This window comes from Boleophthalmus pectinirostris, unplaced genomic scaffold (genome assembly GCF_026225935.1).
Source record: "Boleophthalmus pectinirostris isolate CB_2022bp ecotype Guang Dong unplaced genomic scaffold, ASM2622593v1 HiC_scaffold_3, whole genome shotgun sequence".
Classification (NCBI taxonomy): Eukaryota; Metazoa; Chordata; class Actinopteri; order Gobiiformes; family Gobiidae; genus Boleophthalmus; species Boleophthalmus pectinirostris.
The window spans coordinates 14,903,841-14,922,726 of NW_026571299.1; the positions used below are offsets into that span (position 1 = coordinate 14,903,841).

At 37.7% G+C, this 18,886-nt stretch overlaps 2 protein-coding genes across 3 annotated transcripts in view; one reads left to right on the forward strand and one right to left on the reverse strand.

The window, feature by feature from the left end:
* Positions 1 to 577: 577 nt before the first annotated feature.
* On the reverse strand, positions 578 to 15,710 carry rab22a (RAB22A, member RAS oncogene family). The gene is made up of 7 exons (XM_020920008.2): positions 15,100 to 15,710; positions 14,646 to 14,725; positions 13,606 to 13,687; positions 8,168 to 8,239; positions 6,892 to 6,998; positions 6,131 to 6,240; positions 578 to 4,382 (listed from the first exon to the last, which is right to left on the reverse strand). Exons 1-7 carry the CDS (start codon positions 15,139 to 15,141, stop codon positions 4,285 to 4,287), a joined length of 591 nt encoding a protein of 196 aa, XP_020775667.1. The 5' UTR covers positions 15,142 to 15,710; the 3' UTR covers positions 578 to 4,284.
* A 193-nt stretch (positions 15,711 to 15,903) lies between these two features.
* The window catches only part of ppp4r1l (protein phosphatase 4, regulatory subunit 1-like), a 31,026-nt gene continuing 28,043 nt past the window's right edge, over positions 15,904 to 18,886 (forward strand). The window contains exons 1-3 of one of the 2 annotated variants that reach the window (XM_055161031.1): positions 15,904 to 16,181; positions 17,538 to 17,582; positions 18,528 to 18,657. In XM_055161031.1, coding sequence (XP_055017006.1) covers positions 16,175 to 16,181; positions 17,538 to 17,582; positions 18,528 to 18,657 — 182 coding nt within the window. In that variant the 5' untranslated portion in view covers positions 15,904 to 16,174. The remainder of the gene's footprint in view (positions 16,182 to 17,537; positions 17,583 to 18,527; positions 18,658 to 18,886) is intronic. The other variant, XM_020919999.2, reaches the window with a different exon arrangement.

Sequence of the window (18,886 nt, forward strand, 5' to 3'; positions counted from 1 at the left end):
GAATATAAGGTAGAAACGTTTAATGCAATTTAGTTGAAAATCCCAGTCAAAGTAATAACATCTCCATGGAGACAAGTAGGCAACTCCTCTAGGCCAAGTTACAAACCAGATCTATGAAAAGGCAAGATGTTTTTTTGTTTTATGTAACTTGGACAAATACAAGGTAGAAAAGTTTAATGCCATTTAATTGAAAATCCCAAAGTAAATACATCTCTATGAAGACAAAAAGTTGGCAAAACCTCCACCGGAAAAGTTACAGAATGCACCTTTATTGTGTACTCTACTGTAACATAAACACCATGACTTATGTAATGCCCAAGTCCAATGCTGTAACTTGGTAAGCAGTATATCCTGTCCTCCTCACTTTAACACACCATGAAAAGCCTGTAGCTAATGGCAAATATGTGAAAAATGCATCTCAGGTGTCATATCTGTATATTTAGCTATGTGAGTGGACACCAGTGACCAGTCGCTAACAACACTGTCACTGTATCCCACACGGAGCACTAAATGTCCCATAAACTCACACATACATTCAAATTGCAAACAGAACAAACAGCAGCATACACATATAACATCATATTTTGTCAATCTTTTATTATTAAACAAATTGACAAGTCCCTTTTGACACAGTGGGATTACATTGCACATGTGTTTTCAAGCACTTGTTACATACGAAATGAATAATAACAATAAAAAGCTAAGAAAGGGTTAACTAGTGCTTAAGACAGTTACAGCAAAAACTCAGCAAAAGGCTACTGTGGTCAGAAACGCATTGTAATAGTGACTCATGTGCAAATGGTATCTACACAGACATATACATCATAGTAACAATAATGTTATAGATTAAATCAAGTTCCTAGGGCCAGCCCAAGACAATAGTTTTTATGCACAACTGACTTTTCTGCTGATTTATATGGGGAAGTTGAATTTGTTAAGCTGGAAATGATAGTAACAAGGAAAAACCAACACTGAGTTTGCACTTGGCAACTTTGGCAACTGAACAATTTAATAGGCAATAAGGAATCAAAAATGCTAGCTGTTCAAATGTGTGTACACAGCACAGAAACCTGGTTCATTTAAGTCAGTTATAGTTTTGTAACATTCCAAAAAAAACAAACAAAACAAAACAAAAAAAAAAACTGAAAAAACAAAAACAAACAAAAAAAACAACTTGTAATTGGGTGCACTATGTAACTTTGTGATTGGGGGTCTGTCACCTGCTTGTTTCTATGAATATGTCATTGTAATGTTCCACAGTATGTCTTTAAACAGCTATACTTCACATTTATTCAATTACCGTATTTTTTGGACTATAAATCGGACTCATGTCGAGCATGTTTCCTGCAGAAAGAGCTGCTGTCCTGCTGCAAGTGGTGAAATATGCAGTTGAAAATGGTAATCGAGCAGCAGGAAGAAAGTCTGAAGTGAGTGAGAAACTTGTGACAACTGGGAGGGTGCGCCATGCAACTTTCCTGGAAATGATTGGATGGATCGACAAAGCTTGGACTTCAGTGACAACTGAAACCATCCTGTCGGGATTCAGAAAGGCCGGAATAATTCTAACTGGAAATGATGCTGAGTCTCATGACAGCTACGCAGTAGAAGAAGCAGCACTCCGTTTACCTCCGGAGGTTGTGGAGTTGCTCAGAAGTGACACCGAGGATGAAAAAGTCAATGGATTTAGTGATTTGGAGTGAGATCAAGAGTTTGGTAAACTTGTTCTGTTCTGTTGTTTATGCTATAGTTATCTGAATAACTGTTCATGTGTGACGTTAACAGCCTTTTGTTCTCTGTTCTATTGTTATTACTATAACTTGCCTTTCAAGATGAAATGTTGGTTCCTGGTCTCTGATTTTATAAAATAAATTTCCCCCAAAAGTGCGACTTATAGTCCGGTGCTACTTATATATGTTTTTCTTCTTCTTCATTACGCATTTTTGGGCTTGTGCGACTTCTAGTCCGAAACATACGATATGTGCAGCTTTATAACTGAAAAATACCTAGAAAACAGTCTGACTGACTGTGATCAGGGTGGCCTCTCCACAGATCTGACCTGTAACTTGGTCTGGTTTGGTCTCCATGGTGATAGAAAAGTTAAATGCCATACTGTGAAACATTCCAGACAAAGCAATAACATCTCCATGGGACAGGAAAAACATTTGAGGGACCCTCCAACAGAAAAGCTACACAATGCACCTTTAAAGTTTTGTATTGTAAAATAAAATAAAATTTAAAAAATCCTTGAAATTTGATGCAACTTAATTTGTATAGTCCAGTATTTGAAAAGAATCTATCACTTATTACATAACTTAAAATTTCAAGTGTGTAAATACAAAATGACATATGAAATTGAGACGTGCTGTTGGATAAAGTGTTTTCAACGACCTAAGTATTGTGGTGCTAGTAGTGCTTGTAAAATATAACTGTGGGCGAGAATTAAAAAGTGGGAAACTACATCACCCATCAAGTCTTTTATGAGTGTTAAACTGCATGATGTAATTTAAAGACTGTAGCATATTTTTCCATACTCACAAAAGTTAGGATTCTTAGGTTCATGTGAAGGAAAAGTGAAAGAAAAACACATAGGGAAGTATATGGAGAATTAAATGGGGAAATGTTAATCTAGAGAGCAGTATCTTGTACCAAACCCACTATTTATTGACAATGCACATGCAGTAACTAGGGCTCCTTCTGTTGACAGTTAAAGAGGGGGTATTTTACTTCTCTGGGGTATTAACTGCTAACACGTAACATATTTAGATCACCATGTTACTTTTTTCATTTTAAAAATGCGATAGTTGCCAAAAATGACGTATTAACATGTTTTATAAGTTTCCGTTTCGAGTCCCCACTCCCTTTGTTCACCTTCAGAACACTACCACGTTACAAAAATCAATGTGCATTTCGTTAAGAAAACTATTGCACATCGCACCAGGTTTGTGAAGTTGTAGTGTATTGTTTTGCAACATGCTTTTGTATATTTTACGGAGTGCTAAGCTTGTGGGCTGAGCTTTGGATAGGACTGTGGTGTTAACCTTAAGAAGGGCTCAAATAGGGCCAGGGAAAGATCGCTAAATTACTCAAACATGCATGAATGAAAATCTATAACCTCTTCAGGCATGTTTCTGATGAGAGAACAATATTATAACTTGGAGGAAAGCTAAAAAATAAGTCAATTTTGCATAATACCCCCTCTTTAAAAAGCTACATTCAGTCAGTGCTTTTAGGGCACACATGGCACTAAACCTGGACTAGACCCATACAAAACCAAAATTAGAGTATGTTTCACTTTTAGGCATATTTTTAAATTCTGTTTTTAAATTTTAAGTCCTGTTTTTAAATTCAGAACTATTTTTTGTTTAGTTAAAAGGTGTACTGTGCAACTTTGGAGTATGGGGTGCGCACAATGCCCATCTCCATGGAGATGTAATTGCTTTGTTACACACTAAGTTTACACAGTGTGACATGAAACTTACCTGTTCTGCATTTATTCATTTAGATGAGTTTAAATAGCTAAGTACATTGCATTCTTCTTACTGTGAGCAAATTTATTACTCCACAGATCTGACCTGTAACATGACCTGGTGCCATTAACTTGTTTTTATGGCTTTAGATAAATTAATATAAGTTTGATGCCATACTGTAGATCATTCCAGTTAACGCAATAACATCTCCACGAAGACAACAAGCAGACAGCGGACTCTCCACCAGAAAAGCTACACAGTGCACCTTTAAGACGAGACTTGGAAAGACAATATATGATGTGTAAAGTAAGAAAATCTCTACAAATTCAGTTTTATTTGCCTAGTGTGAAAACATTAATCTTGTTGAACTTGTAAAGCCAGGTGTTGGGAGCCTTGTTGACTTTTCCCAAGGGGCGTACTTGAAAGCTAGTAGACTATGCAGTGTTACTTGCCCTTGCTAGAGGTCGTATAATAATATCCAACAGCTAATACCGCAGTAATTATAGCAAGACAACTATGTATGTTTGATTAGAGTAATAGTGGACATGTCTTTACACCAACATGCTGAGTGTAGAAAATTCATTACATTGGAAAATACAAGTTGCATAATCTTAACTTAAGTAATATCAAAATATTTAGGTGACATATCTTACACCTGTACACATTTACAAGCAGCTCAAATCTGTAATTGGTGATTAATGCTGTAACTAAGGTTGTGTGATTTGTAATGTTTGCACTGAGTTTTACGCAGGCCGCTGGTATGTGGCGTTTTGGGGTGAAAGGTCACGTCAGGTCACATGGTTCATATCTGGCCCCATCAGCAGCACGTCCTCTGGGACTCTGAGGCCTGCCGTCCGATTTTAAAACTCTTTCCTGGGCTCCCTCCAGCGGCGTCTACAGCAGGGATACGCTTACCTGGTGAAGAAAAACAGAAAATCAGAAATAATCGCAACAAAAATACAGTACGGCTCAAGTTACATGTAAGCTAGATATTGTGCATGTAATACACTACCTTGAAATAAAATAATACTAGGTGTGGGTGATAAAACTACATAAAAGTCAGCTGAATTGAGTAATATGATATAATGAGTCTGTACAAATGAATACAATTTTATTCCAAGGCCAGGTTTTATTTCAAGGCCAGGCCTGGTTAGTACTTGAATAGGAGACCACTGGGAATATCAGGTGCCACAGTGGGGCGCTAGTAGCAAAAAAGTCATTGTGTCCTTAGGCAAGTCACTTCACACACATTGCTTAGTATGAAAGTGGTGTGTGTGTGAGTGATGGTGGTGGTTGGAGGGGCCGATGGTGTAGAGAGTAGCTTACCACCGCCAAGTGTGGAGTGAATGAACAATGATCTGTGAAAGCGTCTTTGTGACATATGTCTGTGAAAAGCACTATATAAATAAAAACTTACTGAGTTAATTATTCTCAAACACAGCCATGTAATAAATACATAAAATCAACTGTTAAGAACAATAAGCATATTATAAAGAAAGGAAGTGATGATGGTATAAAATAATAAAAAAACAATTATATTGGTGAAGGCAAACGAGGGTTTGCCATTCCGTACTACCACTATTATTGATTTTTCTATTTCGTCTCTTCACTCTTCTCATCCTCTCATCATCTTCTACACTCTCCTCATCATCTCATCAATTCCTTCACTCTCCTCATCCTCTCATCGTTTCCTTCACTCTCCTCATCCTCTCCTCATCCCCTCATCGTCCCCTTTACTCTTCTCATCCTCTCATCGCCCCCTTCACTCTTCTCATCCACTCATCGTTTCCTTCACTCTCCTCATCCTCTGCTCGTCCCCTTTACTCTTCTCATCATCTCATTGTTCCCTTCACTATCCTCATTATCTCGTCATTCCCTTCACTCTCCTCATCCTCTCATCGTTCCCTTTACTCTCCTCGCCCTCTCCTCATCCTCTCATCGTCCCATTCATTTTCCTCATCCTCTCATTGTCCCCACACTCTCCTCATCCTGTCATTGTTTCCTTCACTCTCCTCATCCTCTCATCGTTCCCTTTACTCTTCTCATCATCTCATTACATTCACTATCCTCATCCTCTCTTCATCATCTCGTCATCACCTTCACTCTCCTCATCCTCACCTTGTCCACTTCACTCTTATCATCCTCTCCTCATCACCTCATCGTCCCCTTCACTCTCCTCATCACCTCATCGTCCCCTTCACTCTCCTCATCATCTCATCGTCCCCTTCACTCTCCTCATCATCTCATCGTCCCCTTCACTCTCCTCATCGTTTCATCGTTCCCCTCACTCTCCTCATCCTCATCTCTACGACCTCCAGTGTCCACGCCCTGGGGGAAACATCTCCTAAACTCCATCTAACCGGCCACGCCCTTCATTGAAATTCTGCTTGGATCTGAGCACTAAAATTAACTCATTCAATAAAGCATGCTGATACATCTCTTTGTGTCTGTCTGAGTCTCTCCACCTTGAAATAACGTTAACCACCTCTTTATGTTATTGTGATCATGCTCCCGTCCTACACCAGCCCACAGAGCTTAAGCTAAACTAAACTGTCTGCAAATATATACACGTTTATTTAGCTCATCTGTCAAAACACTGGCAGCCTGACATTAACCTGGGGATCTTAAGGCCAGTGGGTCCAGGAGGTTAAAGACACACTCACTTATCTCTATAAACACCTCATTGATGTTAATGGCGTTTTTGGCACTGGTTTCCACGAAGACGGCGTGGATGGAGTCTGCATAATCCTTCGCATCTTTCTCTGGTACTTCTCTGTGAAAGTAAAAAATGTGCAAAACATTAATATTGTATACAAATATAAAATCATTTGTTCGTAAAGGTACAGACTAAGGTTAAAGGTGTAACTTTTCTCCATGCAGATGTTACTGCTTTGTCTGGAATATTCCACAGTATGTCATTATATCTCCATGGAGACAAGCAGATGAGCCAGTTAGATGTTTTAATAATAGGATTCTGTTCAAAGTTCACATTTGAAACACGTCTGGAAGAATTGACAAGAAGACTGAAATATGAGCTGACAAACTAATACAACAATCACATTTCATTCCACGTGCAGCTCTAAACTACAGGATATTTGATTTGCCTGTGGAGGAAATGTCCACTCAAGCTGGGATTTCGATTTGATTATGATTAATATTGCAGCCCTTCCAATTTACGAGGCATATCTGTGGAGGGGTGAGCCAGCAAACTGTAAAAATGCATGTTTTTCAAGGTGTTTATGTGCACTAAAACACCTGTAATTGAACACTGAATCCAAGATAAATAGAAGTTTAATGCCATACAGTGGAGCATTCAAGGCAAAGCAATAACCATGGAGAGAAACAGAGGATAAAACCCACCACCAGAAACATTACATAGTACACCTTTAAACAGTGCTAAGACAGAAACAATAGAAAATTTTACCTGGCATCATTGAGGTCACATTTGTTACCGGCGATTGCGACCACAATATTTGGAGGCCCATGTTGCCGTAGTTCCTTCACCCAGTTCTTCAACGTTTGAAATGACTCCTGTTGACACACACATAATATACAGCATATATTATTACTGTGCAATCAACATAAATCCTTCTTTAACAACTTCAGCTCTCCACAGTGCCTGTTAGAGCCACTCAGATGTTAATAAGAAATTCATATTGGTTTTATTCCAGCTACATTTTTGGAGTGAAGCAAAGGTGCACTGGCTCACTGATGTGGTATTCATTATAAATACACATTTTGATACGCTTATCACTTCCAGTAAATATTTTTTTATTTTTATATAAACCCCTAAATGTTAAATTATACAACAGCCCTGAACTGGTTTGAGACAGAAATATTAAAGCTGGAATAACAGACAGATTTCAAAAAGCACCACTCTGTGACAAAGTAAGACCACTCCTTGCTGTCTGCATCTAAGTATTAAGTATTTTATTGATTGCAAACCCAGAAAAAAGTGTCTTATATGTATCTATAAAAAGTTTGTGACCAGTGATGTGCTAAAGCTACTGACCCATCATCTACCTCAGGGGACTCCAAACTTTTTTCACAACCTTTTTTTCACCCTGGGCCACATATCTAAACATATTTGAAGTGGAGGGTCACAGACCAGTGTCAGTACACACAGCTCTAACAGAGCCACTGTACCTTTAAGAAGACTCGGAACACTAATTTGTGCAATTTGTCCCCTGGGCCTTAGTTTGGACACCTCTCCTACTTCCTATTTCATGGATAGAAAATCAGATACCCCAGCTAATCTTTAAAAACTCAGTTTTAAATGAATATTAGGGATGCACAGATCCAGCTTTTTCAGTTCCGATACCGATTTTGATACTGTAGCTTTAAGTATCTGATACACGATACAAACCAATACGAGTCCAGAGACTGAAAACAGCATTTATTTTATTTAAACTAAACTAAACTAAGACAAAACTGATCCAAATGCAGCTGTTATTTATCTCAAATAACCCCAGACACAGCTCTATAAACAAAAGTTCAAATATTATGAGACTTTCTGATCCAACTTCGACCAGTAAATAGTCTTATTACATCAATTTATATGTCCAACCTGATATCTGGAAGCAGGTATCTGATCCAGCAAATTTTTGAGTATCGGCACCAATATCCAATACTAGTACCGGATCAGTGCATCCACATGTATGGATCACTGTCCAAAGAAACAAACACATGAAACTAAATACCTCTTTTGTGATATCATACACGATGATGGCTGCTGCCGACCCTCTGTAGTACATCGGCGCCAGAGCTCGGAACTGTGGATAGAAACAAAGATAAAAATGTATTTATATTATCACGCTATCACTGCAATTCAAAATACTTAACAATACCCTCAAATTAAGTGAAAAAAGATATAAACAGACAATTTCAGTTTCGGAATTTTGACCAAGAGACCGTAAATTTCAAAGTCTTTCCACGCGGACCTCACACATGTGGTAGCCATCAGGGAAAGATGAGCACAATGTGTCAAAAGCTGTTAACGTTTGGGTATTTATGGCTGACTTTACATTTGATCTTAACTCAATACATCACACAGGCGCGGATAATCAAAACAGCATGTGCGCATTTAGGAATCCACCAGCACTTGGGATGGGAAGAAGAAGATGGCAGTTCATATATAACAGACCCGCTGGTATGTCCCTGGTAAAGTACTTAACGATTCTGGGCCAAAATGGGGTACAGTAATTAGTATTTGAGAAGATTAGGTCTATGACAGAAGGGCTATGGCATTCATTCGTAGTGTTGTCATAATACTCAGACTTTATTTCTCATTTCAGTATAAAAATTACACAGAAACGAAACACTGTATTCAGGTAAAGGTTTCCAGCAGCAGAGGCTTGATATCTGATACCCTCGAGATACGATAATGATAAAAAGACAATAAAAATGCACTTGTTTTTAGACAACAGAATGTACATAAAGAAAAAAATGGGGAAATTTTGTTATTTATTTTTCTATACTGCAATAAATTTTAAGCTGTAGAAGACTAAATAAATAATTTATCAAACTCATTATATACACAGATTTACTATTATAGTGTTTCATTCTGCAGTGTATGTATTGCAGCAGATGTTTCTTACTGATATTGTGTATTTAAAAAAGCTTTTTTTAATTTTAAAATTGTATTGTTTATCCTCTATATTTTCTTCATTAATATATAACACTTCAAAAATTTAGGCCTTGTTTCAGTACTCATTTTAGTATTATTGATGGCATCTGGGTATAATTTCTGACAACCCTAATCTATTAAATGATTACATATATATTATATCAATTAATGAAACAAAAATATTTCTAGAAAAGTTGATGTGAAGCACAACATCCTCTGGGCTACAGGATATAAACTATACATACAATATACTTATATAAACTTGAAAATTATTTTAGTATTCAATTAACGTGACCTTTTTTGTTGTCAGATATAAGTTTTACTAGAAGCAATTTTTGCCTTTAATTTAAAAGAATTTCTACAAACACCTTCCTATGCATATGAAGTTATTTTTCACAACATTTACCACAGCAAAACAGCTGGATTTTTGACTGTAGATATGTGTGCATTTTTAAGCCACATGCCAAAATATTAATAAATGTATTCCATGTAATCAAGAAATAATTTGATACACTCTGTGACCGAATTCTAAATATCACAACCACTACTATATTTTTTTTTATCTGCATCTTTAACAGTTTTCGAGTTCACCTCTGCCCTTCTCTTAAAACACACAAAAGCCTGTTTCTTATCTTTCTCCAATATGAAATTAACAGCTATGTTAGCACACGTGTCACGCATTATCTAATCGTATTTATTTGAAAAGCAGCAGGTCTCTGAAGGTCCTCCACTCTGACTAACCCCACTGTCCAGCCTGCCTGCTCTATTTTCCTTTACAATATGATGGAATAAACTATCCATCTCCGAGTGACACTCTTACCTCAGCGCGCATTCCACATTATTATAGTTGATATTGGCTCAAAATCCACTCAACACGATCCAACATTTGAGATATTTGGCAACTAAAATGGCTGCAATTCCTGTGTGGTCTATCCAGAGCAATCAGGCTAAACCCAGAGTACAGAAGCCAACAGAAAAGCCCCAGTGATGCCCAATCTGCTCGAGCTAATTAGCATAACCACATGTTTAGTGCCTAATGAAAGAGGTGCGTAGTTTAATGTTTGTTTTCAGTTGAATCTAAGGTTTTTGGAGGGCTTGTAGAGGCCGTTGACAGCTCCGCTCACAGTAAAGGTGTCTACAGATCATACTCTTAGCAGCTCTGTCTTCCCCACTCGCTTGTTCCCATATTTCATCTCAACAGATTTGGAGACTGCGTAAATCGGTTGAGGTTAGGAAAGCAGCCGAACTAATCTGTACAGTCGGCAATTTGGGCACATGGGCACTGTGTGTCTGTCTGTGTGTTGATAGATTTCATGATTATTTGGGTAATTTTATACATTTATTTTCTTACTAGTAAATCTAGGTCTAAGGATGGGCACTCCCCGACTGAGACAAGCTGTTCTTTAAATCTTTTACTCATTATATTTTATATTCAGCATAAAATTTTATTGGGTAAACGCATTTCTGGCTGTAGAAACTAAAATATTTATTACCACAGCAATAACTTTTCTTCATGGAGTCCAAATATTGTACTGATTTTCATGTTTTTTGGGTTTTCTTTGCCAATAATGAGGCAATTTTCTTTAATCAAGGGGCTGTCGAAAAATAATCCGTACTTTTATGTGAGGGTTGGTCAGTGATTACAATCAGCTCGCTAATGCAATGATGACATCTTGTACATTTAAAGATGCAGTGTGTAACATTTCTTTTCACCACCTACTTGTTTCTAGTGTTGTCACAACACAAACATTTCAAACTTGATTTCGATACTAAGGAACAGACTTGATACTCAATACAGATGCCAATACCACAATGATAAAAAAAAAAAAGATTCATTTCTGTTTTGAGAATGTGACTTTTTAGTATTGGTACTTGCTCAAATGAGTATCTAGTTTTGATACTAGTTTTAGTATCAATGTATATCTGATTTTCGCTACTTTTGACAACCACACTTTCCATGGAGGTATTACTGCTTTGCCTATGTTTGTAATATTCATCCATTCTAACAGTGAGCAGGGTCACCTCACCACAGATCTGACCTGGAACTTGGCTTGTCTCCGTGCAGATAAATAAGTTTAATATCATACTGAGGAAATTTCTAGACGAAGCAATAACATCTTCTTGAATACAAGCCCTTACCGAGCGTTCACTAAAAAGTTATATAACGCACATTTAATTCTCATGTTTACTGTAGTTAAAGGCGCACTGTGTAGCTCATTGTTTCCCAAAGACTGGGTCCTGACCCTCAGGTGGGTCGCACGAGATTTTTTTTGGGTCGCCTTGTCACGATTTGCATGTAGGTCTACAATATACAGTCCTACAGATTATTTTGTTCCAGTGTTGCTGGTTCAATTGAATGCTGAAAAGAAAAAAAAGTGCTATATTTAATGTCCAAATAGATGACTTATGGATAGCTTTTATTCCTGGTTCAATTGCTGTTTTTCATTGTTTAAAACTTGAGTAATACTAATTGTTCAGAGAGACATAATCATCATTAATGTTCAATAACGATCAAATCCACCATTATTTTGTAATTTATGAATAATGTCTACTGACTTTGGTCGCGAAGGTTTGTGACTTTTAAAATATGGGTCCCCAGAAAAAAAAGTTTGGGAAACGCTGGTGTAACTTGTCTGCTGAAGGGTCCGTCACCTGCTTGACTCTGTGGAGATGTTGCTAGAACGTTCCACAGTATGGCCATAAACTTATGAATCTCTATAGAGACTTGCACATCAAATTATAGGTCAGAATGGATGTCTTTTAAGATATTTTTGAGTAATAAATAACATCTGTAGTTAAATGTAAATGCAAGGTAGATTAGTTTAATACAATCTCCATAGAAACAAACAGGTTGTGGACCCCCTCCCTAAAGTTACAAAGTGCATGATGCTTGCTAGCTATTCAAGTCTGAATTATCCAACATCTGACTGCTCCACTTTTCTCCAAAACTCCAAAATAGACTGAGAAGAATACAGAACACTCAAAGGGACAAAAACAGGTCTAGAGTGGCAACGCGTCTCAGATAAGCCCCCAGCAACAGCACACCCCAGTGGGCAGAGACAGCTCCGGTTTCAGCCTCTCACATCTTATCTTAAACCGACCCGTGTTGTTGTCCTCTTGGGGCCCCGAAGACACCAGGCCCCAGGGGAACCGGGATAAAAGACGGGGCCAAACCTTATCTGACTTCACTGGAGAGATTGTACTAGAAAGCAGAAGGACATGCGCTATAAGGGAAGTGATGAAAATGTCTCCAGCTGGTTGAGTCAAAGGAGAAAGTGGTCCGTAAATACCCACTAAGGCCCAGTGTATGCAAAGTATTGTTTGGTATTTCAGTTCAAACATGAGGATATAGTACTCTGAGCCTTTAATCCTAAACATGTGTGCAGGAAAATCTCTTACAACATATGTGCGGCTATACTTTTAACCACATGTTGCAACTTCCTTTACACAGTTGTTTAGTACTGCTTTAACTGATTTTATTATCTTTCTTCATTGATTTTATTATTTTTATCTATCGTTTTTATTAGTTCCTTTTGTCCGGAACATAATTCGGCTGACGTTTTTAGTGTTCAACTTCAGAAACTGTCTTGTTTGATTGGACTGAACAATACCTTGACAGTCTAAATGGTAACTAATTAAAGGTGCACTGCATAACTTTTCCACCTACTTGTCTTCAAAGAGATGTTATTGCTTTTGCCTGGAACATCTCACAATATGGCATTATAATTAAAAGTAATGCACCCAGGAAACGTTACATCTATAAAGAGGCAAGCAAGTTCACAATGAGAAAATCTGTAATGGAATAAATGTAAAATGGATACGTTTAATGTGATACTGTGAAACTTTCTGGTGAAAAGATAAAAATAATAGTAATAGTAGGTTAGGTTAGAGTACCTTTTAATGAGTTTTAAATAGTTTACAAAAATATCTTCATAAGTTATTATTGGAGGAACATGTCAAGAAACCCTGCTGCAAGTACTGCATGAGAACAACACTTACTGAAGAATTACAATCTAAACTGACATCTTTTGTCTATTATCTTCTATAAACATACATAAAAACTTATCTCTGTTACTTTTAGCCGCCCCTAATATTACAAAATCTTCATACTGAACTTGAGGGGAACTAAGAGAGGTTCCTAAATTACATGAAAGCTTTGAAAACAAAAGCGTGACACTGGAGGGAGTGACAGGTCAAAGGGCAGAGTTAACATAAAGGACAAATTATACCAGGCTACAAAATTTTCCAGTAGATTTAACCAAATTCATTGCTCACTTGCTCATCTTGCTGTAAGGGGGGGCTGGGGAATCCTAAAAATTGTAACTCCTCAAAGGAACCGTCTCACTTATCCAAAGGTATGCATTGCCCCCTATCAGAAAAAATGTTCAACTACACAACTACGCATTTTCAAGAAGGTACATAGAGAGTCTTCTTTCAGACAAAAACGCTGTGACAAGACTTTATAACTACACCTAAATCCATTGTAAAGGCAACAATGGAGACAGTACTCACCCGCTCCTGCCCTGCTGTGTCCCAGATCAGAAACTTATGCAGCTCATTCTGGTATTGCACTGTCTTCGTCATAAAGGATGCCCTGGAAAACAAGTAACAAATACACCATTGTCACACGACTATCTTGAATTACCATAGGTCACTTCACATTTTTGAACATAACATAATTAACTGTGTATCTATAGGATGATTTATTTGCATATAGGGATTATTTTGGTTGTCATGAATATCCGGTGAGATTAATTTTAACAGCAACTTCTGAAATATATAATTCTTCTAGAAAAAGTGTGATACGTCAAATACCACAAGTTAAATACAACCAGATATACATTCAAATACCGCAACTGTTGTAATTAGTTATTAAAGATATTGTGTTATGCAACTAAATGTTTACAAGTTAATTTTTTCTCATTGTGCAACTTTTCTGGAGAAGTGTCTGCCTCCTGCTTGTCTCCATAGAGATGTTTTTACATTGTCTAGAATGTTCCATGGTAGAGATTAAACCTATCTATCTCAAGGGAGACAGCTATAGGCTACTTTACAGGTCAGATCTGTGGAGAGGCAGCCCTAGTCACAGTTATTATTGTATTTTTGAGCAATAGAAACACCTGTAATGAATAAATGCTAGATAGATGTGTTTAATGTCATAACGTGGAACATTCCAGGCAAAGCAATAGCATCTCCGTGAAGACAAGCAGGTGATGGATGCTTCATCAGAAAAGTTGCACAGTGTACCTTTAAATTTAGGTCTATTCCATGTTTAAATGTATTTATTTATTCTGATTTTTAGTTCTTATTTCTATTCTCTTGTTGTTCTTAACCTTTGCATTGCCACATTGAAATTTCAGCATTGTGGGACAAATAAAGGTTTGATTATCTTATCTTAACAAATGTCTAACAGTTACTATTCCTACACTATATTTGACTATGGTTGATTAGAAAAATTAAATGTTTCTGTTCATGTAGTTCAAAGCAGAAGAAGGAAATGACTAAGATCTCTAATAATATTAATATGAAAGCGGAACTGAGTAGAAACAAACCCGATTGTAGGGTTGATATTTGGATCGAAGCTGTCCTCAACGAATCGCCAAACAATACTTGATTTTCCAACCCCAGTTTCCTGCAAAACACACACAAAAATAGAAGAATATATTATGATTATGAAAATTATAACATACAGTAGTATCATCAAGCATTCCATATAATCAGATAATATATAGACAATGCAGATGTCTAATGAAACTTACCACAAGACAACATTATATTATTCAGCATTAACGTCTACTTAATCATAATTATAGCCAGTAATTTCCACTACGTATTATTTGCATGAGTCACATGTAATTCATAATTAATGAATGGCCACCTCATTTACAAGTTTACCTCGAGACAGACAGTAAAATGAGCCGTAGTGTAATCGGATACAGAAAGTAGAAATTTGACAAAACAAAGAAAGTGCACTGGTCAGCATTTTAAACAAAGACAGTGACTTACCCCCAGCAGACAAACTTTTAACTCTCTTAGTGTCATACCCATATCCTCTCTTGATGTTAGTTAGTTATGAGGAGCATTGGCAGCTTTCCCTTGACTATTTAGTTTTGTGGAAAAAATCTTCAGGTGGTCGCTGTTTACAGGCGATTCTACTTCACGGTGGTTAAAGTCATCACATGTTAGATTAAATATTCTTCTTTATAGAGTTAGAAAACGCAGATTAATGCTTGAGCAGTATCCATCCTGTTGTGAATGTTGTAAACAGCTACCTGGGGCTCATAGATATATAGAACGGTAGATCTCGCGTTCAGCCTCTTGGCATGCGTTAATACCGCCGCCATCTTGGTACAGGGTTTCCATGGTAATGTAGCTGTTCACAGTATCAGCGAGCGAAGATGCTGGATTTTTGCGCCGCATACGAACGTGCGAACGAGCGAAATAGGAAGACGAAAGAGCAAGGGATAAAATTAAATAGTTAAGATTTAAATTTGTAATCTTATGATACTAAATGTTGTGTTTTGAACCCAGACTGACTGAACTCAGGACTAAAACAGGACTAAACCAGGACTGAACCAGAGCTAAACCAGGACTGAACCAGCACTAAACCAGGATTGAACCAGGACTAATCTTGAATATTGATATTGCCTTGTCCACAATTTATTTCCATTCATTTAAAGCCTGTACCAAGATGGCGGCTATGTTGACGCCTTCGTTCCAATAGAGAGCGGCAGTCCATGCGAGATCTACCGTTATATATCCAAACCTGGGGCTAGCGCTGGACTGGCTCCGCCGCCATCTTGGATTACGGCATGAGGTCACGTGACTGCGTCGGTCGGCTTTTTTGTTTGGACGTCCACACAAAGCCCAAAGGTGTGTTTATGCGCCGCGATGTCGAGTTTGTGCCAAAGCTGAGCGCTGTGCCAGAAGCCCCGCTCTGAAGGATAAAAGAGCCACATACTCCAGCATCAGGAAGTACTTTCAGGAAGTAGTTTTGTAGCTTTGAGTGACAGCTGTGCCGCGGTGACAGCCCACAGCGGACGGACGGACGGCAGCCCGCAGAGCCGAGCCGATACTCAAGATGGCAGGTAAGCAGACTTTTAACATTGTTTTCTGCCACTTTTGAGACATCCCAGGTGTTGGATTAGTGTTAATAATACTGCAAATGCCTGGAAATTGGGCTTTTGGATCAGTATTGTATGACTGCATTTGCGTAAAAACAAAGAAGTCTCTGCTTTGGCAAGTCAAGTCAAGCGAACGGGCTGGACAAGCCGCACTAGCAAACTTAGCGCTACTAGCCAGCTAGCTAAGACTCTGCTCGGGGTTATGAAACCAGTGCATCTGAGGCGGGATTAGTGGAATAACTTAACTCCTTTAATTGATTCCAGTATCAAACATTTGTCTCTTGTAGTTCATGTGCTGAGTGAAGTTTGAAATGTGTTTGTTATCGAACTGTTGTCATAGCAAAGGCTAGCGACTTGAGGGAGCTAACACTAGCCGTGCTGCTAAAGTCATTTTCAGGCATAAGCTGAGCAAGTCCTACTTAACACCTCCAACAAAGATGAGCCGGTCCCACTCTGCAAATGTAATTGGGGCTGTATTTTTAAACAGACTAAATGTGTAATCCGATCTAAATGCACGATTAGCCCATGTGTAAAGTGGGATATGACATTATAAGCTGTGTGAGAAGCTCTTTCAGCTGTAAACACAGGCTCACCACATGCTGCTTGTCTTCGGGCGTTTTCTGGGCTCTTTGGATTGCTCTGATAAGTTACTGTACTGTAACATAGCGTGACCAGACATCCCTGTTTACCCGGGACAGTCTCAGTTTTTAGCCCTGTGTCCCCTGTCCCTGCAGATTTATACAAAACCAGTGATTTGTCCCAGCTTTATTCAAGAAATGTCTCAGGTGTCCCTATTTTTGACCAGTCTGACATCTGCCAACAAAGAGAGACATAAATTGTGATTTGTTTAAATAAAATACAAAAAATCTGCTTAAAAATTACCAAAACTCAAAGAAAATGTAAAATTTTTCCTTAATTACACACTCGTTTCACAGTTTAATTATTACAAACCACCCCAAACCAGGGATATCCCAGTTATGTGTTTTGAAAATCTGGTCACTCTACTGGCACATCTGTATCGTGCCTTTTTATTATCAGTCAACCTACACATTTTATAGCAGGGTAGCTGTTGGTTATGTCATGCACGATATTACAACACTGGTACATGTTTTCACTTGCATTTACTGTTGCAAAATATAAAGAACAACCTAAAGATATATTGTCTCACATTTTCACACTTCGGAAACCACAATTGCCGAAACACTGATCCTGAACTTATTTTGAAAGATTTACTTTTGTTACTAAAGGCTTTGTGCTAATTGGCCCCTTGAGTCCCTCTCATTTTCCAGTGTTACTAAATTGTCTTATCCCCTGCTGTAGGTCTATCTTTATATTTTGAAGATGGCCATGACGATTTGGATGACTGTGAGTATCTTATCCCATTAACTCTCTGATTTCTTGTCCTGTACATTATGTAGTAGAGTATTATTAGTAGTATTATGTGTAGACTGTCTTTTTTTCCTTTTTCAACAACACGTTTTATGGTGGAGTATCGTCTTCCTGCACAACCCTCGTGCACTTGTGAAATTTAAAGCTGCCAACAGTATTTCATCTTTTATGCTGCACTATTATTAGTCTTTAACAAGAAAACATAAAAGTCCATGTTTTGGGGAAAATGCTCCAGGCTGTTTTGGCTTCATTCATGTTCATGACGGCAACTGTCTGCGTTAAAATACCAATAAATATTTGTTTCTGTCCATGAATTTGAACAAATTGTATGTAATTGGCTTAATTCTGGAAAAAAAAAAACAGAGATGCATTATTGCTGGATGTGGCAATATGTGTTGTTTTCCATGAAATTGCATTTTTAAATCAAAGCTCAGAATTATTATTGTAAATATGCAGATTTCATAGAAAGCAACACCACATAGTTTACCCAATTCTGGACAAAAAACATGATTGAAATAACTGAAATAATAAGTCAAATAATTGTAAACAGTTTTGTCAAGATTAACCTGCAGGGAAGTAGTCCTAATATATTTTATTATTAGGAATATCTTGTGATACTTTATTTTTCAAAACCTTTTGGTTATATTTATTTAGCTTTGACCAGTGGCTTTGCTCCAGGTTTTACAGGGTACAATGAGCACACATAACATTCTGAAGAAGAAGAAATTAATTTATTTATTTTTTAAGTGAATTCATTGTATTTTCCATTACAAAATTTTTGTAATTGAATAGAGCAATAATTAAAACCACAATGACAATTTTGATCAATGGCACAGCCCTGTGTTTTTATGTATCTTTATTTACAAACATGCTCAGCTTGAAGGAAACCATGTATTAAACTGCCAATGTCTAATTTCACAGTTGGATTCGATGACTACGGTTCAGAGTGCGACGGAATCCGCATCACAGCTTTCCTCGATGCAGGACAAGACAACCTCACTCCACTCGGGAGGCTAGAGAAATACGCCTTCAGTGAAAATGTTTTTAACAGGTGAGTTACAGGGCCCCTGATCTATGTCATAATGCTGTTTGCTCATTGAAAACATACATACATTCACAGGGTTTGTGCGTCATACATTCACACATATTTAACGCACAAACCCTATATTTAGGCTGAGTTCTTGTCTCGAACTGAAAACACTCTGTACCACCGTGTGATGTCGTGTCATACACCTTGACTAGAATAATTTGGATAATTTCAAATCTGGAATTGCCGATCT

Bases quoted from the DNA above. Each gene is read 5' to 3' on its own strand.
- rab22a (XM_020920008.2), bottom strand. From the start codon at position 15,141: ATGGGTATGACACTAAGAGAGTTAAAAGTTTGTCTGCTGGGG. The intron at 13,688-14,645 runs GTTTGTTTCTAC...CTTGTTTTCCAG, and splicing joins AATATCAACCCTACAATCGG to GGCATCCTTTATGACGAAGA. The intron at 8,240-13,605 runs GTGAGTACTGTC...TTCTATCCACAG, and splicing joins ACACAGCAGGGCAGGAGCGG to TTCCGAGCTCTGGCGCCGAT.